A 25,171-nucleotide genomic window follows, 5' to 3' on the forward strand; every position below is an offset into this window, starting at 1 on the left:
CAACAACAGTAAAAATAGAGCCATTTGTTTTCGGTTATTTACACAATGTTTCATATATATCGTGGGTGGCTTCTCCACTGCCACCACCACCAGAAGCATTACTACTATTAGCATCACCACCGCCACCAGCATCACTTCCCCCGCTGCTGCTGTCGCTACAAAGGATTCATTTCATTTGTCTTACTAAAATTCTTGCGCACAATGAAGTTGTAATGTCTTGTCATGTGATGTGATGTGACGCAATATGATGCAATGTGAAGCAAATTTGATGTCATGTGGTTGTTATGTGATGAATGAAGAAATAACGGACTGTGGCATAATGTGATCTGAGGAACATATATAAACGATGTGATGTGATGTGATGTGATGTGATGTGATGCAGGGGTTTTCAAACTTTTGCCCACTGAGCTCTGCAACCAATATAATCAATTAGCTACCCCCTCCTGCAAAATTTCAGAGCCTGTGGCCTATAATAGGCTGGTATTTCTGTGGCTGCAATATCTTTGTAACATATATATATACATTTTATTGTGTCTGGGGAAAGTCATTCTCTTTTAGTGCCTTATTAATTTAACACTTACTGGTCCAATTTCTGCTCATTTATTTATTTTTACTGACTCTCCCCAGACACAATAAAATATGCTTCAACACACAAATTCACATAAAGAATCTTGCAAACCAAGTACAAAAACGAAATATATACACACATTTGATGTCTGAATAGAGTTTCAAAACAGGAAGAAGAAAACATGAGATTATAGAGCAGTGGTTTTCAACCATGGTTCCCAGGGCCACATGTGTCCCTCAAGCATTCTTCAGGCAGCCCTTGATGGTCTTCCCTTTCATCATTTAACGTCTATTGTCCATGCTGGCATGGGTTGGATGGTTTGAGCAGAGCTGGTAAGCTGCACCATACACCAGTCCAATTTGGCATGGTCTCTACATCTGGATGCTCTTCCTAATGCCAACCACTCCGAGACTGTAATGGGTGCTTTTACATGCCACTAGCATGGGTACCAGTTGCGTGATACCTGTATCTACTACAACTATGATTTCCCTGGCTTGATGGGTCTTCTCCTGAAGCCCAGCATATTGCCAAAGGTCTCGGTCATTTGTCATTGCCTCTGTGAGGCCTTTATAAATATAAATCTTTTTTTAATTGCCAAATGCTTTACTTTTATTTTGGTGCAGCCCCCTAAAAACAAAAACAGCTTTTGGATCTGCCCCAGATATTAAAAAAGGTTGAGAACCACTGTTATAGAGAGTAAAAGAGAGAAACGAACAAATGAGAGGGAAAACTGGAAGTGAAAGAGAGTAAGGAGGAAGAGGGTGCAAATGAAATGTGAAAGAGAAAGTGAAAGTGAAGAAATAAAGGAGAGAAACAAAGGGGAAGAGAGAAGAGAGAGAGAAAGGTAAAGGGTACTAAATTTACTCACTGTGTGTTGGGCACAGGTTTCGAAAGGAACAGGTCGTCATTATCATTGTCAGCAAAGAGGCTGTCACTGGACTGAAGTGGACTTTGCTTTACGGTCTCAGAAGGTTTGCTTAACAAGGATGATGTTGAGGATTCAGACCGTACAGGCTTCGAGGTGCTGACAGACATTTTGCTGTCTACTGGATCCCTTTTGTCTCCAGTCTGTTTAAAGAATAAATAAAAATCCATTGTATATATATATATATATTTTTATATATAACGTTGACCACTAAAGTGGACAGTTAATGATTCTGGTTCTTTAAATGTGCTAGCTTCCTGGTAATTAATCGATATTAATTAATATATGATTTTTTACCCTATGTTTTATATATATATATATATACACAGGTGAGCACATAAGTGCAAAACAAGATGGAAAAAATAGTACTCAAATACCAAAGGTAGAGTAATGTACTTTTTATTAAAAAAAAAGTGATGACAGTTGTGATGAATGAGAATGTGAAACTCTGAGTAACCTCTCAGCTATAATAATGCCAAAATCCATGTTAATCCATTTCTTTATCTTTTACTCTTTTACTTGTTTCACTCATTTGGCTATGGCCATACTGAGGTACTGCCTTGAAGGGTTTTAGTTGAATAAATCGACCCCAGGACTTCTGGTACTTATTCTATCAGTTTCTTTTGTTGAACTGCTAAGTTATGGGGGATATAAACACAGAAACATCATTTCTCAAGCGGTGGTGGGGACAAACACAGACACAAGGACACACACACACATACATAAATACGAAGGGCTTTTTTCAGTTTCCATCTGCCAAATCCACTCACAGCTATAGTAGAGGACACTTGCCCAAGATGCCACGCAGCAGGACTGAACCTGGAACCATGTGGTTAAGAAGCAAGCTTCTTACTACACAGCCATGCCTGTGCTTTAATTACTTTAAATGCACAAAGAATATCGTTAGTAATATGTTTATGAAAAGGTTAAGGTTCTTTTGATATTTACTATGAACCTGGGACCTTACAATTATGTACTGAATTTCTCAACCACTTGACCCTATTTGTATTTATCAAAACAAGACCTACCTGCTTTGTTTCAATTGGTTTCTTTGCAGTAATATTACTGAACAAATCTCCATCATCGCTGGCCTCGCTATCATTGTCTCCAAAGAGGTTGCTCACTGGCTTAGATTTTGGTAAATCTGAAAATAAATAAACAAACAAAAATTAAATAACATGACCATCACTGCAGAATTTTCCACACATACAGGCTTGTCCTTTCAGTTGTGGTGAAAGAGTACAGCAGGGTTCGCCACCAACCCCTGCCAGAGCCTCGTGGAGATTTACATGTTTTCGCACAATAAACACACACAATGCCCAGTCTGGGAATCGAAACCGCAATCCTACAACTGTGAGTCTGCTGCTCTAATCACTAGGCCATTGTGCCTCCACACACACACATTATATATATATATATATATATATATATATATATACACACACACATATATATAACAAGAGAAAGAGGGAGAGAGAGAGATAAAAAGAGTAATGGAATAAGAGGTATGGAGAGTTAAGTAGACAGAAATCATTGCTTACCATCTTTTGGTTGGGGTTTGAAGCCACTACTGGTAAATAAACCAGCATTCTTATCCTCCTCCCTTTCATTGTCATCATCATCATCATCAAACAGACCTTTTTCAGAGGTGGCTGACACAATACTAGATCTGTGGCTCTTTGGTTTCTGAGAACTGCTGCTTGTATTGGTTGGTGAAAATAGATCTGTCATCATAAAGAAAACACAGAGGTTAGTATGCATTGGGATATACATATATATATATATATATATATATATATATACACACACACACACACATGCAGGTGTGACTGTGTGATAAGAAGTTTGTTTTCCGACCACATGGTCCCGGGTTCAGTTCCACTGCGTGGCACCTTGAGCAAGTGTCTTCTACTATATATAGCCTTGGGCCGACCAAAGTGTAAGTGGATTTGGTTGACAGAAACTGAAAGAAGCCTGTCATATGTGTGTGTGTGTGTATGTGTGTGCTTGCACGCGTCTGTGTCTCCCACCACCACTCGACAACCAGTGTTGGTGTGTTTATGTCCCCATAATTCAGCGGTACAGCAAGAGATTGACAGAATAAGTCCCAGGCTCAAAAAAAAAAAAAAAAAAATGGAATGGGCTTGATCTGTTTAACTAAAATGCTTCAATCTGGGGCCTCAGCATAACTGCAGTCTGACAAGAACATCTGACTATTGAATACTGTCTTATTAAGCCTTGTCCAACTCATGCTAGCATAGAAAAAAAAATGGACATAAAAATAATGATGATATCTGCACACACACACCAACTTGGTGCATGCAATTGGAACAGCATTAAATTAAAATCACCATCTGTGTATCATGCTAAATATGTACATATTGCCAGAAGGCATGCAGCTGTGGAATTGCGTGAGATAAAATCTCTTCACAGACTTGTGTTAAAAACCCAGCATATATCAGAATGAGATGAATATTGTTCCTGCAGTGACTAAGAAGAACAATAGACATGTTTTGCCTTTCTTGAGGCTTGTTAATGCTGTGTACCCAATTATCACCTGCTTAAATAAAATTCAAGCCTTGGTATATAGGAAACTGAATAAAACATTCACTGCTGTTGCAGGAAGCTTGCTGAGCTGAAGAAAAATACAGTGTATGCAATTGAGATGCCACAGTTCTCAAATTTTGTCTACTGCCTCCAGGCCACTCATTTAGATTATACAAAAAACTGAACACTTACCATCAATTTCGTCATCACTGAAGCCATGAGATGGTGGTGTTTTTTTAGATTGATCTATGGAAGGTTTACGTGGAATGTCGTCAAAAAGCCCACCCTGTATGAAAAAGAAACAGTCACATAGTGAGGACAAGTAAGCACAAATTGTTGGTGATCAGGACTACAATTGGAAATACTACACATCATTAACATTGTGTTTTGTATTATAGTAGCAGCTACTGTCATCTATGACTCAGTGGTTAGTTACCCACTGAAGCACAAGTCTGGGCAAGGTTGTTTATGGAAGACCAACAGTCGCCCATGCATGCCAGTCTCCTCTCTCCATGCCACTGATGTTATCCAAGGGAAAGGCAAAGGTTGATACAGCTTGACACCAGTGATGTTGCAACTCATTTCTACAGCTGAGTGAACTGGAGCAACGAGAAATAAAGTGTCTTGCTCAAGAACACAACACACATCCTGGTACAGGAATCGAACTCACTACCTCATGCTTGTGAGTCCAATGCTTTAAGCACTGATGGCTGTTGCTTTTCTGGGTTTCTCTGCCCTTTGATGAATCTTGTTGTTCATCCCACAGGGTGTCCAAAAATCACCCACCTCACCCAGCAAGCTTGGTGTTGGGTTGCTGGTTAAGTCACTGACGACTTGAGCATACAACAGGTTGTACGGAGTTACACGTTACCAGAAGTGTAAGAGCAACCCGACACACATTTTTAGAGAGAGAGAGAGAGAGAGAGAGAGAGAGAGAGAGAGAGAGAGAGATAGAGAGAGAACAAAAGCAATGTGCTAGTTACCAGCCAACAGCAGTCAGCTCTTTCTACTTACCTCTTCATTATCATTATCAGAAAAGAGACCCTTTTTAGCAGGGAACACATCAAAGGCTGAGTTATCTTCTTCAGGAAAACCACCAAAATGGTTTATGGCTGCAGAGAAAGAGAAGAAAAAAAAATGCCAGAAACAAAATTTTAAGAAATAAACATAAATAATAGAGAAACAATAAAAAATGATCCCTTCTTGGGGTTAAAAATGTTAGTAACATTGGTTTGTATGGAGCAGCCATGTTGAAGTGGTGACAAACATTACTTCACAGCATGATTACTATTTTCATCTCTTATAGAGGTTTTGTAATTAATCATTTTGCTTGTTGCAAGATCAGTGACTGTGTGTCACTTGGTTTTCTATATATTGTGAGCTGGAATGAACTACTGTTCTCTCTAGCTGACAGGTATCCACTACTGAGGATGGACAAAAATAGGCTGTAACCGGCTGGTTTGGTGGTTCTGTCAAGCTGCTAGAAGATGGTAAGAGTTTGTTCCCCTGCTTCCAATATATATCGGGTGCAGATTGCATTGATAACCAGCTAGAGGAGGCATTCTCTTGGGGTTAAAAAATGGTCGTAACGTCGAGTCATATGGAACAGCAATGTTGACAAACATTAGTTATTTTGCTTGTTGGAATTAATTTAAGAAACTGAATTTTTAATTAAATTTAAAACTGATTAAAATGAGCCCCAGGAGCTGACCTAAGGTTACACAGCAACAGTAAAAGAAACTCATGAGGAAGCCTCAGTGGTTGTTGGACCTGTTAGAAATAGCAGTTATATATCCCTCAAAGAACACCCTATTACTTTAAAGAAGACCAGACAGTTCTGATGGTCTTATGTATCAATAAAAATAACAGGATGGTCATAAATGGAATGCCTTTGATCAGACCTGCCCTGAGTGTAAACAATAACAGGAAACCTTTATGCGGTTACCTGCAAGAAATAGCAGCCATGTACCCTTCAAATGACACCCTACCATCTCAAATACAGAAGGATATATTCCATAATATGGTCTATTGTAACTTCATATGAGATGGCCATGGTTGGAATGCTTTTGATTGTATGTCTGGTTGGATCTAGTCTGACTCAGGACTAAGTAACAACAGCAGCAACAAAAGTGTTTATTGTACCTGGTGTAGGTTCTTTAACAGTGTTCTTTCTGGCTTTTGTTTTCTTTTTTTGTGAATTACTGGCAGTTGAATCTGGAGGTAAAAAAGAAGATAAATGGTTCATTTCTTGTGTATGTATAATCATACATACCATATTTTCTGGCATACAAGTTTTTCAGGCCCAAAATTCCACGTGAAGTGCAGCAGGATTTGGACTAACAATGATGATATTTGAATGTTTTCACATCATGTTTAAACTCTATACATCAATTTATGTATCAGTAAGCCCTCACTTTGGAAGTTTGGACGACATGAAAAGCAAAGTTGACCTCGGCGGAATTTGAACTCAGAATGTAATAACAGACGAAATGCCGCTAAGCATTTCGCCTGGTGTGCTAATGATCCTGCTAGCTCACCACCTTAATAATAATAATAATAATAATAATAATAATAATAATAAAAAATGATGAAATAACTGACCTTTTCTTTCTGGAACTCCTAGTCTGGCCGCAAGCTCAGCCTGGAGACTACTCTTGTTGAATGGCTTCTAGAAGGAAGAAAAACCAAACTTTACATCGTGAATGGAATTAAGAGAAGAAATATGTGTCACGCCCTAACTCTAACAACAGGTGAAGGGAATTACATGCTTGTTTTATAGTATCCGGTCCTTATAGTATGCTTTAGATTGGGACCGTTGATACCTCACACTTAAAATAGCTTCTTTACCTTCTTTTTATTCATTGATTGCAATTAGAAAAGACTGGAAGGAATTACCAGAATCTAATTACCAGCAATGTGGAATCGGTGAATTCAAAGATCCAGTCTTCGTTCACATTCTCCTTGTATTTGACACCAGGACTTGTCTCTTTTGTTGAACCACTTAGTCACGGGAACATAAACACACCAACACCAGTTGCCAAGCAGTGGTGGGGTACATACACAGACATAAAGACTCACACACATAGATATATACATATATATGATGGGCTTCTTTCAGTTTCCGTCTACCAAATCCACTCACAAGGCTTTGATTGACCTGAGGCCATAGTAGAAGACACTTGTCCAAGGTGCCACATAGTGGGACTGAACCTGGGATCATATGGCTCAGAAGAAAGCTTCTTACCACACAGCCATGCCTGACAGAGTATTTTGAAAGCCTTGTTATACTCCTTAGCTTTGCTCTTGTTGCAGAGGAAAGAAAAATTACCTCAGGAGTACTTCCTTTGTCTTCATTCTCCTCCTCCTCTTCATCTTCATCACTAAAACTGCGGTCAGCTTTTGGTTTGCTCTTCTTCTCAAAGCTGTCGTCTTCCTCATCGTCAGATCCACTCTGGGAATCTTTAGTTCCAAACAAATCACCATCACTGTCCTCTGAATCGTAGGTTGACTGTCAACAAAAGAACATTCAATTGTTAATTACATAGATTGGTCAAGAGATGGGTTGTTACACATGGATTGGTAATTTAATTAAGAGATACATCTTTACATACAGATTAGTTATCTAATTAAGAAATCCAAACTGAACAGGTTGACCTACCTCAGTTGCCCTGGTGCTCTTCCTCTTGGGTGGAGGGGCAGTATCATCATAGTCCATATCTTCATCAGTGTACTGACAAATACAGAACAGAGAAATTACTCTTGTGTGGCTTGTGTGAGTGTAGAGTGATGTGTGTGTGTGTGTGTATTTGTGTGGAGCGTATGTGTGAGTGGAACAGGATGTGTGTTCATGTGTGGAATGTGATGTAATATATGCGTGTGTAGAGGTGTGTCATATGTGTACATGGAGTGTGATGTGATATATGCATGTGAAGTAAAAGTGTGGATGTGTGTGTATGTGTGTGTATGCACATGCACACCTGTGCACATACACACACACACACACTGAGTCTCCATTTTCTTTACCTCAAACTTACCTCAGATTCAATCTGGTCCAGTTTACCCTTCTCAGGTTCGGAGTCATCACTCAAGCTGCCATGGTCAGTTTCACCATCATCTTCTTCTGATAAGGAGAGGGAGAGAGAGAGGTAAAGAGAGAATGAGACAAAGTGACGGGAATATAATACACACACACAAAAAAAAATAAACTTTGATTTCAATTGCAGCCTATACAGGCTTGTAACCTACAGTAGACCCAAAACTGGTGCTGCCCCGGGGTGCACCACCTCCTCCACGCCACCTCTAGCTATGTTAGTGAATGCAATAGTATAGAAAGTAAATCTATCTAGGAAGATGTGGAGTTTGAGTTTATGATGGAAAGTAACTTAACTAAAAAGAAAACCACAAGGTATTTTGTCCAATGGTCAACTGATTTCAACATCCACCACCACCATCAGTTTATTCCTTGAAACTTACCTGAGAAAATCTCTATGAGGCCAACATTGTCATCTCGCATGAAATCATTGCTACCAATTAGGAATGGAAGTGGCCGATGTATGTAAGGATCCTGTCAAAGTAAAGAATTACAAAAAAAAAAAAGAAATCAGAAAAGTTACACATACAGAAAATAGAGAGTAGGTAAAATTAACAAAGAAAAAACAACCTTTTTGAGAACCAGTATTTAGAACTAACTTGTCAGATGAAAGTTCGTATGATTTTAAGGTCAAGCGGTCATATTTGGTATCTGTCCCATCTGCCCATCTTTTCCGTCCACTATTCCAAGGAGGGTTCTACCAGAAGCAATTATCATTATACTTTACTTTCTGGTTAGATTCCCAAGCCTGAACAACGGAGACTACGGATATTACTCAATCATCTCATTCTTGGTCTACTCCCTAGGTCTCTTGCTGGTTGACTTCACTTGAAGAATCCGTCTTACAGATCCATTTCAGCTGATCTTATCAATCAGTTTCACACTGGTAACAGGGGAGTTAACTAAATCACACATTCCTCAGAGAGGGCACATATGGAAATCAATTGGTAAGATTGGATGAAATGGATCTATAATACTGTATATTCAGATTAATATAAATATATATAGGCGTGTATGTGTGTGTGTGTTTACCTTTGCTTCAAAGATTGGATCCACAGTATAGGCAGCATCATCATCTTCTGACTCAGAGTTCCCAGCATTGGTATCAAGTTTTTCAAATGACTCATCAATAACATTCAGACCTGAATTGACAGCTTGAGCAATTTTCTGGACCATCATTACTTCTCTTTCTTCTTTACTCATTTCCTACAACAAACAAAGGACGTTTGTAAAATGGTCTTACCACTGGATTGAAGATGGTGACAGACAAGAAAGTGAGGTTTATGGGGCACAAGTCTTCTTCACTTTAATTAAGCAAAGTGACCATACAAGTCACGAGTCACCCTTTATGCAGAATAATTCGACTGTTCTCACAGTTCCAACAGATGAACATGTAGCAAAGCCATCCAGTGGTTCTTGAGATATCTTGTCCACGGACAAACAAACAAACACAACTGAAAACAATACCTCCGCCTTCGCTAAGGCGGTTGTAATAAGCCTTCCTACTATAGGCTCAAGCCCTGAAATTTGGGAGGGAAGAGGGTTAATCAAGTACATTCACCCCCAATGCATAACTGGTGCATATTTTATTCAGCCTGAAAGGATGAAAAACAAAAAAGAAAAACAGAACAAGTAAAAGAAGATTTAAAACAAAATAGAACAAAAGGTTGTGTTTCAAAGAAGCCAAACCATAATGTGGAGAATATTTTTCTGATTACTTACCGGTTCCTTATTGTTGTTGTTTGCTGTTTCTTTTCCACTGACATCATCATCATAAACACGCTGAAAGAAGATCGAAGAATATGGTAAGACTATGGTGATGGTGTTGATAGTAGCGAGAATGGTGATGGTGGTGGTGAGAGCGACAATGATGGCGATGAAGATGGTGGTGGTGATGAAAGATGCAGTGATGGTGAGGAAGATGCTAGTGAAGACGTGTTGGATGGTTTGACAGGAACTGGTAAGCCAGTGGACTGCACCAAGTTCCACTGTCTATACTTTGGTATGATTTTTATGGCTGGAAGCCCTTCTTAATGCCAACCACTCATGAGAGTGAGTGGACTATATAAGACAACTGCAATGAATATGGTGATTAGCACATCTTGCATATTTTTGGTTCCTAATCAATTATACAGAATATTTGGCTTAAATATGACCAACACAGGTTTCTGTTGCATAAAGAACTAACAGTTTCATTTGCCTCCAGCTATTTTTTTGACTCTGCAACTTTATTCAAAGTCTGTTCACTGATGTGGTTCAAAGTGAACTTGAAAGCATTCATGAATGCCTAACATTCTTTCGCTAGGCAACTATGGTTTTTGAGACAAAAAAAAAAAGTGAGAAGGAGATTTAGAAACTTGATATGGCTATAAACATTACTATGCAGTTGATCTTATCCTGACCTGAGGTTTAAGTATGGAATGTGAGTCCTAGGCGGTTTAAGTAGGTCAAAGTGAATCTTCAGTTGATTGATGAGTTGTTGATTTTCCAATGTTTTGTACAACAGCTAACCACTAAATGAGATTAAATTCTTTTAATTGTTTCAGTCATTTGACTGTGGCCATGCTGGAGCACCACCTTAAAGGTTTTTACTTGACCAAAATTGGCCCCGAGACTTATCTTCTACTAAGCTTGGTACTTATTCTATCAGTCTCTTTTGCTGAACTGCTAAGTTATGGGGACCTACACACACCAGCATTGGTTGTCAAGCAATGGCAAGGGGACAAACACAAATATATATATATATATACGCTGTGTTATTAGGAAGGGCATCCAGCTGTAAAATCCCTGCCAAAGCAAACATAATAGTCTAGGGTACTTTTTCTATCTGGCCAGCTCCCATCAACTGTCCTACCCATGCATGCCTGGAGGATGCACATTAAATGATGATGATGATGATGATGTTTATTTTCTATGTCAAGTTATAATAAAAACAATTTTACATTAAACTGAAAGATTACACAATACTTTTTGTGGAGCATATATTTATTATTCTTTCACAAGAATGGTTAGGAAGCTTGCTTCTCAGCGACATGGTTTCAGGTTCAGTCCCACTGAATGGCACTGTGGGCAAGTGTCTTCTGCTATAGTCTTGGGCTGACTGAAACCTTGTGATTGAATTGGGCAGGTGGAGCTTCAGATCGTGTGTATACATGTGTGTGAAAGTGCTTGTGCCTCCCAACAGAAAGGAGGGGTGTTGACAGTGACTCTGAAGTTTTGGACTGTGTCCGCTGAAGGATAAGCAGGCCGAAACTTCAAAGTCACAGTCAAACTATTCTTGATAAATACTTTGGCTTTGATGTTAAATGATGATGATGTATGCGTGTTTTTTTTTTCCATGTACCTCTATGTCCATAAAGGAAAAAAAAGAAGTAGAAAAAATAGAGATTAAGAAAAAGATTAAAGGATTAAGGATACATTACGTTTTCCACAAACTGTGAGTTGGCCAGCATAATGAAATCATTGAAGACATTATTCACTTTGACTCCGGTACTCTGAGGGAGAGAGAACAAAGACTGCATGAGATATGCTCTGGTTGAGATGTGAAGTGTGGTGAGTGTGAGTGGAGACAGGTCAGTGTAAGTGGAGATTGGCAAGTGTGAGTGGAAACTGGCGAGTGTGAGTGGAAACTGGCGAGTGTGAGTGGAGACTGGCGAGTGTGAGTGGAGACTAGTGAGTGTGAGTGGAGACTGGTGAGTGTGAATGCAGACTGGTGAGTGTGAGTGGAAACTGGCGAGTGTGAGTGAAGGGCTGGTAAATGTGAGTGGATGCTGGTGATTGTGAGTGGAGACTGGGGAATGAGAATGGAGACTGGTGTATGTGAATGAAGAGTGGTAAGTGTGAGAGGAGACTGGTGAGTGAGTGGAAACTTGTGAGTGTGAATGGAGGCTGGTGAGTGTGAATGGAGATTAGTGAGTGAGAGTGGAGAACAGTGAATGTGAGTGGAGACTGGTAATTGTGAATGGAGACTGGTGAGTGTGAGAATGTGGACTGCCGAGTGTGAGTGGAGACTTGTGAGTGAGAATGGAGATATGGTTGAAGCTGTGGACAATAAGTTCTTATGGTAATACAGTTGTAGTATAGTATGGTGCAACAGCAGAGTACACAACAGCACTACAGTGACAGAGCTGTATTACACAGTACAATGGCATACAGTATGGCAAGGAAAAAATAAAAGACCTCTCCAAGTGTGTATCATACTTTGGTAATGAAGTAATACAGAGGTACAACAATAGTAGTACAGAAGGCAAAATACAAAAAAGAAAAGATCTAAGTGTGTACCGTACCTTGGTTTCATTGACCAGTTTATTCACCTGGTTCTCAATCTCATGAGTCTTTGATAAAATAGTCTGGGAGAAGTTCTGCAGATGGAGCAGCAGCTGTTGACAAAGGATGAAAGGCAAAGTCAACCTCAGCAGAATTTGAACTCAGAACATGAAGACGGATGGCTAAGCATTTTGCCAGGCATGCTAATAATTCTGCCACCTTAATCTTTACACATTATCTATATATATAAAAATGAGAATGTGTGTCTGTGTGTCTGTCTGTGTGAATCCCTAAAACTCGAGAACTACGCAACCAATTTCATTCAAATTTTACAGATGCCTTACTTAGGGTTCCAGTTGTGTTTTAGTCAAAAAAAACTTTTAACTTCTTGCAGAGTTCAAGCCCACGGCAACATAATATCTCCTCCACTATTTAAGTATTACGTGTCAAAAGTGAAACAAAAACACTCATGTCAAATACTTTCACTTTAAAAATTAAACTATTCCACTAACTGAAACAATCACATTTCTATACTGTAATGACAGATACTTTCAGAGAGAGAGAGAAAGAGAGAAAGAGAGAGAAAGAGAGAGAGAGAGAGAGATGTATATGTATACATATAGATGTATATATACACGTTATTCCACTAACTGAAACAATCAGATTTCGATACTGTAATGACAGATACTTTCAGAGAGAGAGAAAGAGAGAAAGAGAGAGAGAGAGATGTATATGTATACATATAGATGTATATGTACACGTATATGTATAGATATATATATATATAGATATAGATATAGATCTATATGCATACATGTATATGTATACATATGTGTAGATGTATATATATAGATGTACATGTAATATGTACACATATATACATATATATACATGCATACAGATATCTATACATATATACACCCATCACACACATACACATGCACACAAACACACACATTAGTCATTTGTTTTCTTATCCAAAACTACGTCAAAAGTACTGAACGGATCTTTATGAAATTTGGAAATTATATTCTATGCATAACGGCCATAACTCCCATGAAAATTCATATATTTTTGATGTTGATGAAATTTTAACCCGAACATAACAGATGAGCATTATATTGTAATTCAACGGTACAACAGTGTAAGACTACCCTTTCAGATATACTTTCATTGTGATTTCTGCAATGTGGTGCATAAATTGTCAAGTAAATGAGACGCATCTTTGCCTCCACTGATTCACTTGCAAAGTGTTGAGTAAAATTATTTCGTTGCAGAGTCTTTTTATTATCACTGCGACACACATAGTCCCCAGTTGGTAACATTGATTTCAAGGTCTTCCCAGATGAGAGACTGGCATTCCACTTAATGTCTATGTTCCATGCTGGCATGGATTGGAGAGTTATTAATGTAGAAATATGGTATCGTAGCTACTAACAGTTGAGGGTTGCGTAGTCTAGACAGCGTTTTTAGATTTCATTATTCTCTTTAACCCGAGCAAAGCCGGGTATTTCTGCTAGTATTAAATACAGATATCAATACTAAATATTATCCTTATACACATAGCAATATTATGTATTATCTTTACACACACACACACACCAAACAGATAATAATACCACATATTATCTTTAAACATATATTAAACAGAGATATCAGTATGAAGTATTAATCTTTACACACGTAACAAAGATCGCTAAAGAAAACAAGTTAGAATAGAGTGGCATTAAAATTTAATTCTTACCCCAGCATCACCAGCAAGGGACCATTTCCCTGCAGCAGCTTTGATTTCCTCAATAGTCCAAGGTCGCTCCCACACCTTCGGGCCAACACTGGAATCATCATTCTGCAACAAAAACCAAAACAGAAAAGTGAACCTTTGTCCTACATCTCATCTGATATTTTATGTGCTTATCTAATAACATTAATATCTCCAGGGTTAGTCTTTAACAGTTTTCATATCAATCAACTTGAAACCGACTTGGTTTCTTCTGTGCACAACAATTTTAAATTGTTACTGTCTAAAATTCAGGCAGTGATTCTCAATCACTTTTTGCTTATAGACCCCTTTGATTCCTATTTTATTCTCCTGGATCCTCATAGCCCTTTGACGTTTAAAAAAATCCTATTATTATATTTTTATAATTAAATATTATAAGGAATTATATAAAAAAAAGTTGTTAAAATATTTTGTGAACTGCAGAAGTATAACCAGGTTGTCTAGTATAAGTCTACCTATTCAAATCTCACATCTGTGTCCATTATGATTATAGAGCCTACAGAACTCTAGAGGTGATTCTATTTGAATAGAAATATCTCCAAAGTTCTGAAGGTGCTATAAACAGAATGGGCGTAAATGTGAGATTTGAACTTGTGACCTTATGATCACGTATTCTTGTAATGTAGCACCTTCACCATGCAGTGAAGAGTCTGCTTAACATTCATCTGCAGAACTTTGAGCTATCAGCTGTTTATCCATTTTAGAGCAACACGAAATTTCAAATGACACAATGATGATGATGATGATGATAAAGTCTTTGGGGAGTTTTAATGGAAATGTTGATAGATAACGATATGCTAATTATTGTAATTATGATCTAATTTAGGCAAGCGACATGTTAAAGAGCAAAAGTAACTGATAACACACTCATTTTCTGTGATAAGAGCTAACGACAGACTAATGATGTGATTAATGGTTGGGGTAACTTTGGATGCATAGCTTTTTGGTTAAGAATTTTACTTCAGAATTCTGAGCTTCTTCCTGTGTGGTATCTTGGGTAAGTGTTTTCTGCCATAGCTTCAGGTCGATCACAGCCTTTTAACAGAAATGAATGAGATGGAAACTGTGTGGAAGTCTGTGAAAGTGCCAAGCCCTTTGGAGGATGGTAAATCTGTCTCTTGACAGTTAGAGTGTTGGACAAAATGCTTGTGATATTTAGTCAAAACCTTTTACATTTTGAGTTCAAATCCTAATGAGGTCAAACTTGCTCTTCATCCCAGTCAAGTAGTTGGGTGAGTCTATTTCATAATTTTGGTGTAGATGAGTCTCTATGGTAAGAAATTTGATATGCAGCCACAATAGCTGAGACCTTTGGCATTATGTTGTGCTAAAGAAGACCCATCAAGCTGAACAAGATCACAGTTGTGACAGATACTGGTATCACACAAATGGCACCTGTACCAGTGGCATGTAAAAACACCCATTATACTCTCAGAGTGGTTGGTGTTTGGAAAGGCATCCAGCCATAGAAAACCATGTCAAATCAGACTGGAGTCTGGTGCAGCCTTCCAGCTTACCAGCCCTAGTCAAAACATCCAACCCATGTCAGCATGGACAATGGACGTTAAATGATGATGATGGTTCTGGGTCCAGTCCCATTAGATGGCATCATGAGCAAGTGTCTTCTACTCTAGTCCCAGGCCAATCAAGAATGTAAAGATGGGCAAAATGCCACAAAGCATTTTGTCTGGCAAGCTCACCTTCTTATCAACTTCCTATAATAATACTAACAACATTTTCTCATGTAGGTTCAAGTCTACAAATTTTAAGACATGAAAGGGAATTGCTGATTAAATTAACCGGTCCTCATTTTAACAGAATGGAAAAATGAAAGGTGAAGTTGACCATGGTAGGATTTGATCTCAGAACAAACTGATGTAACTAAATTCTGCTAAGTTTTTGTGTGGATCAATTTTTGCCTTTTAACTCTTTTGAAACCATCTGGCCCTGTAGTACAAATGTCTTGTTTTCTAAAAGTTTTGCATTGAAATCTTCCTCCAAACCTTAGTCACAATTTATGTTCTTAACACGAGCTTAATGATAACTAAGTCATTTGACTAAATTCTTTGTTATATTTAAAATTAATTGGAAGAAACACAGAGCATCTCAACAGAAATATGGTAACAAAAGAGTTGTTTCCAGTACTGGAAACATTATCGGTTATGTATTGATAATTGAAATATCTATCACCAATGTATAACTGGTATCGAGAGGGGTGGTGTTCACAGCCAATGACGGATATTTTGGGTAGTCAATCGACCTGCGACAAACAAAAACACAAGGTAGCCACAGTTTTGATTAAGGCTGGTCTGTAGCTAGATAACAACATGACAGGGAAATATTCTTAAGATCTTCATGGATGGCATAAACAAGTAAGCCACAAGAGCAAGAAAGAAGCACGGAAATATAAATATAAATATAAATAAACGTGTAGAAATGTAAAGCAGGAAGTTATGAAGTTAATGTCTTGCTACTAGAACACTTGAAGCGGTTGTATGTTAGAACAAAAATTGTTTAGAAGATAATTTAGATAGATAGATAGATAGATAGATAGATAGACAAATAGATAGAGAGAGTGAGAGTAAAGGTCGTTATATCTTTATATATATATATATATATATATATAAATATATATATATATATATAAATATATATATATATATATATAAATATATATATATATATAAATATATATATAAATATATATATATATATATATAAATATATATATAAATATATATATATATATATATATATACATATATATATAAATATATATATATATATATATATATATATATATATATATATATATATAAATATATATATATATATATATATATATAAATATATATATATATATATATATATAAATATATATATAAATATATATATATATAAATATATATATAAATATATATATATATATATATATATATATATATAAATATATATATATAAATATATATATATATATATATAAATATATATATATATATATATAAATATATAAATATATATATATATATATATAAATATATATATATATATATATAAATATATAAATATATATATAAATATATAAATATATATATAAATATATAAATATATATATAAATATATAAATATATATATATATATATATATATATATAAATATATATATATATATATATAAATATATATATATATATATATATAAATATATATAAATATATATATATATATATATATATAAATATATATATATATAAATATATATATATATATATATATATAAATATATATATATATATATATAAATATATATATATATATATATAAATATATATATATATATATATAAATATATATATATATATATATAGATAAATATAGATATATATATATATATATATATAAATATATATATATATATAGATAAATATAGATATATATATATATATATATAAATATATATATATATATATAAATATATATATATATATATATATATATATAAATATATATATATATATATATATATAAATATATATATATATATATATATATAAATATATATATATATATATATATAAATATATATATATATATATATATATATATATATATAAATATATATATATATATAAAATTATAAAATCTAACCGGTTCCTGTTTAAGAATGCTTTTTTAGGTGATTTTAAATGTCTTGCCCGCTCACGTTTTGATATGCTGCTATATTTCATGTTGAGAACAATTTAGGTCTTAATAGACACAAGATGTGATCTATTTCTAGCGCATTAATTGTCCACGTTAGTGGCCGACGTTATTTATATATATATATATATATATATATATATATATATATATATCGTTTTTAATTATTTAACTCGAAGTGGAAGAGCTATAAATGACAGCGTGCAAATATTAGGAAAGAAGCAGTTTGGATAGAAGACGTGGAAGGCTGCCTGTGGGACATCAACAATATATTAACTTCTAAATGCGTGATATACGGTTGTTTAATGCTTATATATACACGTCTGAATTTATGAAGAAGAAGAAAAGTACTGAATACAGGATATTTAATATAATTAATAAAGGAAAGGACTCTCATGGTTACTGCACACACACACACACACGTGAGCACATAAATACAAAACAAGGTGGAAAATATAGTAACTGTATGACGAAAAGGGTACGTGAAACTCTGAGTAACATTTCCGGGATAATTTTGCTGCTTTACTGTAAGTATGTGCGTGTACGTACGTATGTATATTAACATTAACCCCGACAGAATATCACAGAGACACAGCAGTGGGTGGATCCTAAAGATGGGGTCTGTCGTCACTTCACAACACAAACAAAAAACGATGAATGAAAGTTGAACGAGGTGAAACGACGGCACCCTTGAGAAAGTAGACTTTCAGCGGCTTTGTTAAGAAAACATCATTTGTTTCCTTGTGTTACGGCAGTGTAACGATATAAGATTAACATAAGAAACGTCTATGGCTGTTGAGAAGCTGATGTGTTGGTCATCTGGTCAATAAACGGTGAGTTTGTAATAAGCTGGTTGGCAGCTTGAGCTTGTTGTGTATACATCCGCACAGCTTGATATTTACATCAGTAGACATGAAACAACGGTAAATTTCAGAAAGCAGAATCAAAGAATTGTTGAATGAAAGAAAAGAATCGATATTTACCGTGCTGGACAGTTGCTGGCTCGAGTCTGAAGCCGGACCACTGCTCCCAGCAACAGTGGGAGGTGTCATCGGAGGCGCCATTTTGCCAGGATTATGTCATGTGAAAGTGAAAAACAGATAGAGAGATGATGATAGAGAGAGGGAAAGGTAGATAGAATAGGAGAAAGACAGAGAAGGAATAAGAGAGAGAGAGAAAGTGTAAGGGAGAGCATTATTAAGAACGGTAACTCAGTTATTTACTCTCACTGATTTACTTCCCTTTGTAAGACGAGCCATAGCTGATGAGACTTGCTTTTCATTTTCTGAGACCCAACAGTGTTCTAGTTTGATATTCTAATATATTAGAAAATAAACCAGTAGATTTTTTTAGCTGGCACTGTGTGTGTAAGTTAATTAAAATTAATTAGATGTACTTTGCAGTAATAAATGAGTGTCATTAGAGAAGTGTTGTTGGCCCCTGAAGAAGTCACCAAAATGATTAAACCTAGTTCAGCCTACACTCGTTTCTCGAATCACTGTAGAGTTGTATATAAACAATGATGGCTATAATTCAGCTGACCTATCATTAAAGGTGTTCAACCATGACCATCTGTTTTTTTTTTCAGAGAGAATATATAGGATCATATTATCCAACATGTCCTTATTTTTTTAAACACTATATAGAATGAAATGAATGAGATTTGGTTGCTATTTCTAGCAAGTTGAACAACCATATAAAGCAGTGGTTCTCGACCAGGGTCCACTATTTAAGATTGGGGATCTATTTAAGATTTCGTGGTTAAAATCTACAATAAACTAGTGCTACTTCTACAACACACAAGATATTTTAAACAATTTTTAAAATTCAATTCCTAATAAAATATAAAAATACAAAAGAGTTTTTTTTTTAAAAACATTAAATGGTGATGGAGGTTCCAGTAGAGCAAAATAAGAACCAACAGCATCCATCGGTAAAAAAATGGTTGAGAACCACTGATGTCAAGACTTCTTCCTTGGCTCTTGAAGATAAGGTTGTTGTTATTGTTTAACCCCAGGTAAGCTCTGAACGAGCAGACCTATGATCAACAACATACAAGCAGTGATTATTGCGTCATTATTTTAGATCAATATCTAGGACACGTTATCCACGTCCTTCTTAAATTTTTCTCAATAGTTTTGATTGCTATTTCTTGCAGGTCTACCAGGTTTATAGCGACTTTTTTTTCTGCCTCACCTGGTTTCGTTGCTTGACTACCCAGAGGAGGTAGCCACGATGAAGCTACAGCTGACCAGTCCTTCTTCAAGTTAGCTTCAAACCCCAAAACAAAAGCCACCAACCGATATCGCCAGATACACTGTTCTGCAGGCGGAATGAACCATAAGACAGTAATGAAAGCACAACAAGTGTTGACGAAACTACAATATTGTTAAAAAAGCAAAACATCCATTGAAGTGTTTAATGGGTGGAGCATAAAGTATTGTACGTTTGAACACCAAACACAAGAGTATAGGCTTATGTAACAATGTCATTGGGATTGGATGCTTTATATCATAGAGAGATTTATATTGTTAGTGTCAGAGGATCCATAAAGCAGCAATGAGGTTGCAAAAATCATAATACACAGTACTTCGTACCTTGATATACTTAGTCACCTTATGTCATGTTTGTACTTAGGATATATGTGTATAGGAACTTCTCTACCACATGGTTCTTGGTTCAGTCCCCTTGTGTGGAATCATGGGCAAGTGTTTTCTTTGATACCCTTGGGCCAACCAAAGCCTTGCGAGTGGATTTGGTTGATGGGAACTGAAAGAAGCCAGTCATGGAGATATTTGGAAGAGCTGTGGTGGGACTATTCAACGATGTAAACTTTGCTTGGCTGAGCAAGCAATAATCCTAAGAAACTTGCTTGACCTGGGGACCTTTTTAAACTCCAAGAAAGAGGTATTCAGTCAATACCCTCATCTAAGATATTCTCTACTTCAGACTTGGAATCCCTCATTTGTTGAATAGTTCCACTACAGCTCCTTCAAATTTCATCATGGCTAGAGTCGATATAAGGGAGATCATCCTGCCCCGCTAACCCCCGTCTCACAGCACGGACAAATATTTTTTGCTTATGAAACCAACTGACCGCTATGTATTTCTTCCTCTAGTTCTAAAGAGGTTATGCACCTTCAGCCATAGATAATGGAAAATGAATGACAAATATTCCTGGAAAAGAGTTAGAAAAATTATTAAAAATATAATTATCATTCAAAAATAGCCTTCCAGTCTCTAACAACGTAGCTCATTGAATGTATCTAAGCGTGTGTGGCTGTGTATGTGTGTGTATGTATATATGTATGTATCTGTCTGTTTGTCTGCCTGTCAGTCTATCTCTCTGTCTGTCTGCCTGCCTATCTGTCTGTCTGTGTCTGTGTGTCTATCTATACACATACTTTCGATGAACTATTTTCTTAGAGATACATGTATACATACATACATGCATACATACATACATACATACATTCACACACACATGTGCAGACGAACAATATCACTAACCATACAATTTAAAAACAAGTTTTCTTTTTCACATTTTTCTTCTCTTAAAGCTCAGTGATCGCCATACATGAAATCCCATTGTTACATTGTCACCACACTCTTCGTCATTCTATTGCCATGATCTTCGTCTCAATTTCATTCACCTGAATAATTCAGTATATATTTTCTCGTACAATGTTTCTTTCTTTCTTTCGCACTTTCCTTCTTCCTTCTGTCCTCATATTCTACTTTACTTCTGCGTCTGGGTTTTATTTTCGGTAAATTTTGATATTAACACTCGCACGATTTTCACTAAGGTAAAAAAAAAAATATATATAGAAGACTACCAACATTACAATTACGGAAGACTACTAAGAATATATATATTGGGTTGTCTGGAAAGTCCGTGCCGATTTATAGTAGCTTACCTTTCGACTTATTTGTCATGAAACCACCTCAATTCTGGGAAAATGGTATTTTCAAGTTAAAGGAAAAATGGAGACGCATTGTGCAACAAAATGGTTCATATTTGGTTGATTAAAAATGTAATGGCAAGTATTTATTGACCTTCTTCTTTCCTTTAAAAATCGGCACGAACTTTCCGGACAACCCAATATATATATATCTCTCTCTCTATATATATATATATATATGTATATATATATATATATATATATATATATATATATATATATATATATATATATATATATATATATATATATATATGTAATCGTCTTAACTTAAAGGAAAAGGGCTATACTATCTCAGTCTTGGAGCTCCTGGTCGAAGTACAACCATTTCATCTCCACATATTTTCTCGCTATTTTTCCTCGCCCAGCTCTCTTCCCATAGCAGAAATCAATGGTAAAACTTATTGCGTGCCAGTGCTACGTAAAAGCATTTGAACCAGTGTCACATAAAAAATACCCGTGTCAGTTTCATGTAAAAAGCGCCCATGTCAGTGCTGTGTAAAATGATTTGAACCGGTGTCACATAAAATGTACCCGTTTCACATAAACGGCACTCATGCTGGTGTCACGTAAAATCACTTTGCCAGTGTCACACAAAAAGCACCAGTACACTTTGTAAAGTGATTGGTGTTAGGAAGGGCATCCAACCATAAAACAGAGAAATGGGGGCATGGATTCCCAAAAGAGATTATGGTTGTTATCCAACCGTTCTCTGTCTAACCCCATATGCCTCTTCCTGGTTGGCTCGGCTTGAAGAATCTGTCTGCGAATTCTTTCTTGTGACAGTTCTAATCCCAAGTCCATGGTCCCAGAGCTGTGACATCTCAATGCAGAGAAATTACGGTTCGACCTGGAAATAGTTTCTGGTCTCCGCGATACCGTAATCTATCAAGGAATGTAACTGTAGCAAGTAAGGGGCGAAAAAAAAATCACAAAATTAAAGACAATGCACAAGGGAAAGAACTCTTCCGTCCCTAATCTTCTCAACTGAAATTAACCTTAAGTAGTTAGTGACCCTATAATAAGGAACATTTATATTTCTAAGCATTGGGGAGAATTAGCCACTACACTATGTCAGACGTAGGATAATGAAATAAAGCAAGAACCGCAAATTACATCCTAGAAATCTCATATAACTATTTATTTTTGTTCAGAGATAGGAGCAGGCAAGTAAAGAAGTTCCCGTTGTAGTTCGATCCCATTGCACGGCATTTAAAGGTAGGGTTTTCTACCATAGATTCGAAATGCTCAAAGAACTTGCGAATGAAATTTGAAAGAGGGATTCTGCGTTGAATCCTGTTTGGTATATATCGACATTCATTGCGTCGAAGTTTCCTTTGGTTCAGCATCTGTTGTATCTCTATACACTTTGCTATTCGTCACTTATAGATCGATAAAAGAATTAGCAGACAAAGTATGGGGATCGATATAATCGTCGAACATCTTCGAAGCGGTTGATCAATATCTGAAACCAGTAAACGCCCAGTATCCAATCATATTCAGATGCCGTTTAATCAAACACCATGTTGCCAGCAGGAAATTAGATAAAGACTTGGCGCAGGAAGATTAGCTCTGAGTTTACTCAATACGATGTGGAGAGACTACGCAATCAACGAATAGGTCAAGCTGATGATGAGTTATCAGCAATATAATAGCAGCATATCAATATTTCCTTCTCGATCATTTAACTACAAATGTCGACCACGACAACAACCAAAAAACCCTGTTAAGCAGTGTCTCTGTGGGCTCTGTGGGCATTCCGTCCTTCCAACTTCTTCGCCAACTCTCCTCAGGAGGTTCACGAGGGTAGAGTCCTCAGGCATCTACTCTTTAGGGTCCTATCAATCGTCATTAGACTTTTTGGCTGGATTACCAAGCGAGATCAAAAACACTGGTCTGACGAGCGGCAATCTATGGATATAGAGCATGGACCATAAGGGTGGGTGACGACGTTCGAGCTAACGTGCTAAGGGTGAGTGTTGAGGACCATTGGCTCAAACTGGTTAGTCCTGAGGAGATGGTCGAAGAACGAAGGCTGGTGACGAAGATCAGATGGCGGCGAAAAAAACTGCAATATTTTGGTCATGCTATCAAGACTCAGAACTTCTGTATCCATCACATCCTCAGGACTGGCTAAATGGAAAACGTGTTCGTGGGCGACAAAAACGAAGGTGGAGCTATGACCCCGATTGAGTGTACAGTTGCAGCACAAGACTGATTATCCCGGGGGCCTATAATGCTGCTAGACGGCCCCGAGTACGTCATAAGAGATGTTATCTCTGGATGAATACCTCAGTAAATTTGTCTGTCAACGATGTATTTACATTAAGTCTGTTACGTAGATGGGCTGTTTTGATTCAATAGTGATTCTATTGCGCATTACGGATAACATAACGTCATTGTGTTTACTTATGTCATTGTATGATAATGTTCAGTTGGCTTTTTAAAGCCCCTTGGATTAAACCTTATTAACGCTAACTTAACAATTGGAAATGTTTGTGGTGGTGTATGTGTATGCGTATGTGTGTGTATGGCTGTACTTCTCTGTGTGTGTGTGTGTGTGTGTGTGATAACCTCCAAATATGGCACCACCTAAGCCAGTGGAAGTATTTTAATCTTCTGTCTACCCTCAGGATGAGAGAAAGGGTCCAACCGTACTCACTGTAGTTCATGGGAAGTGGTGGTGGTGGTGGTGGTGGTGGTGGTGTTGAAGTGATGGGTGGGGGAGTCAGATTAGTTGTGTTGGTGGTGGCGGCGGCGGCGGCGGCAGCAGTATCCCCTGTTTACTACAGTCTGCAACAAACCGCTCCCTCTCCTAGGGCTAAGGTGAAAGGTACAAGCTTAATCATGGAAGTAGTGGTGGTGGTGGTGGTGGCGGCGGTGGTGGTATTGGTGGTAGTAATAACGGTTATGAGGGTTGTGTTGGTGATGGTAGAAGTGGTGATGATGATGGTGGTGGTGGTGGCGTTAGTGGCAGTAGTGAAAGTAATGGTTATGGCGGTCGTGTTGGCGTTATTTTAGAGCAGGGGTTCTCAACCATTTTTCTTATCTAGGGACCTGTTTGATTACTATTTTATTCTGGTAGACTCCCATGGCCATTCTCCGTTTAAAAACTAGTTTTATAGAAACTTCTTCTAAAATTCGTATTTTGCTTTTCACACATTAACTAATGGAGGTTGATCTCTGTAAAATGTTAGAGAAAGAAACCTATCTGTTTCTTGTGGAGTTCCCAACCATTTTTTTTAAATCTATGGGCCCCTTTGGTTACTGTTTTATTCTGGTGGGCCCCTCAAAGTCATTCTCTGTTTAAAAACTAGTTCTATAGAAACTTCTTT

The 25,171-nt window shown here is 36.8% G+C and overlaps 1 protein-coding gene across 2 annotated transcripts in view; it reads right to left on the bottom strand.

The window, feature by feature from the left end:
• Positions 1–18,959, bottom strand: part of LOC106876955 (uncharacterized) — a 70,042-nt gene extending 51,083 nt beyond the window's left edge. For both annotated transcript variants that reach the window (XM_014925725.3, XM_014925724.3), the window contains exons 1-17: positions 18,858–18,959; positions 14,141–14,242; positions 12,417–12,509; positions 11,553–11,624; positions 9,853–9,912; positions 9,163–9,336; positions 8,514–8,604; positions 8,075–8,160; positions 7,699–7,770; positions 7,369–7,548; positions 6,642–6,708; positions 6,183–6,254; positions 5,055–5,152; positions 4,233–4,326; positions 3,035–3,217; positions 2,522–2,637; positions 1,437–1,636 (exon numbers count right to left, since the gene is read on the bottom strand). In XM_014925725.3, coding sequence (XP_014781211.2) covers positions 1,437–1,636; positions 2,522–2,637; positions 3,035–3,217; positions 4,233–4,326; positions 5,055–5,152; positions 6,183–6,254; positions 6,642–6,708; positions 7,369–7,548; positions 7,699–7,770; positions 8,075–8,160; positions 8,514–8,604; positions 9,163–9,336; positions 9,853–9,912; positions 11,553–11,624; positions 12,417–12,509; positions 14,141–14,242; positions 18,858–18,938 — 1,841 coding nt within the window. In that variant the 5' untranslated portion in view covers positions 18,939–18,959. The remainder of the gene's footprint in view (positions 1–1,436; positions 1,637–2,521; positions 2,638–3,034; positions 3,218–4,232; positions 4,327–5,054; positions 5,153–6,182; positions 6,255–6,641; positions 6,709–7,368; positions 7,549–7,698; positions 7,771–8,074; positions 8,161–8,513; positions 8,605–9,162; positions 9,337–9,852; positions 9,913–11,552; positions 11,625–12,416; positions 12,510–14,140; positions 14,243–18,857) is intronic.
• Between the last annotated feature and the right edge of the window lie 6,212 nt (positions 18,960–25,171).

The sequence above is a fragment of the Octopus bimaculoides genome, chromosome 23 (genome assembly GCF_046866305.1).
Source record: "Octopus bimaculoides isolate indiv1 chromosome 23, ASM4686630v1, whole genome shotgun sequence".
In the NCBI taxonomy this organism is placed as follows: Eukaryota; Metazoa; Mollusca; class Cephalopoda; order Octopoda; family Octopodidae; genus Octopus; species Octopus bimaculoides.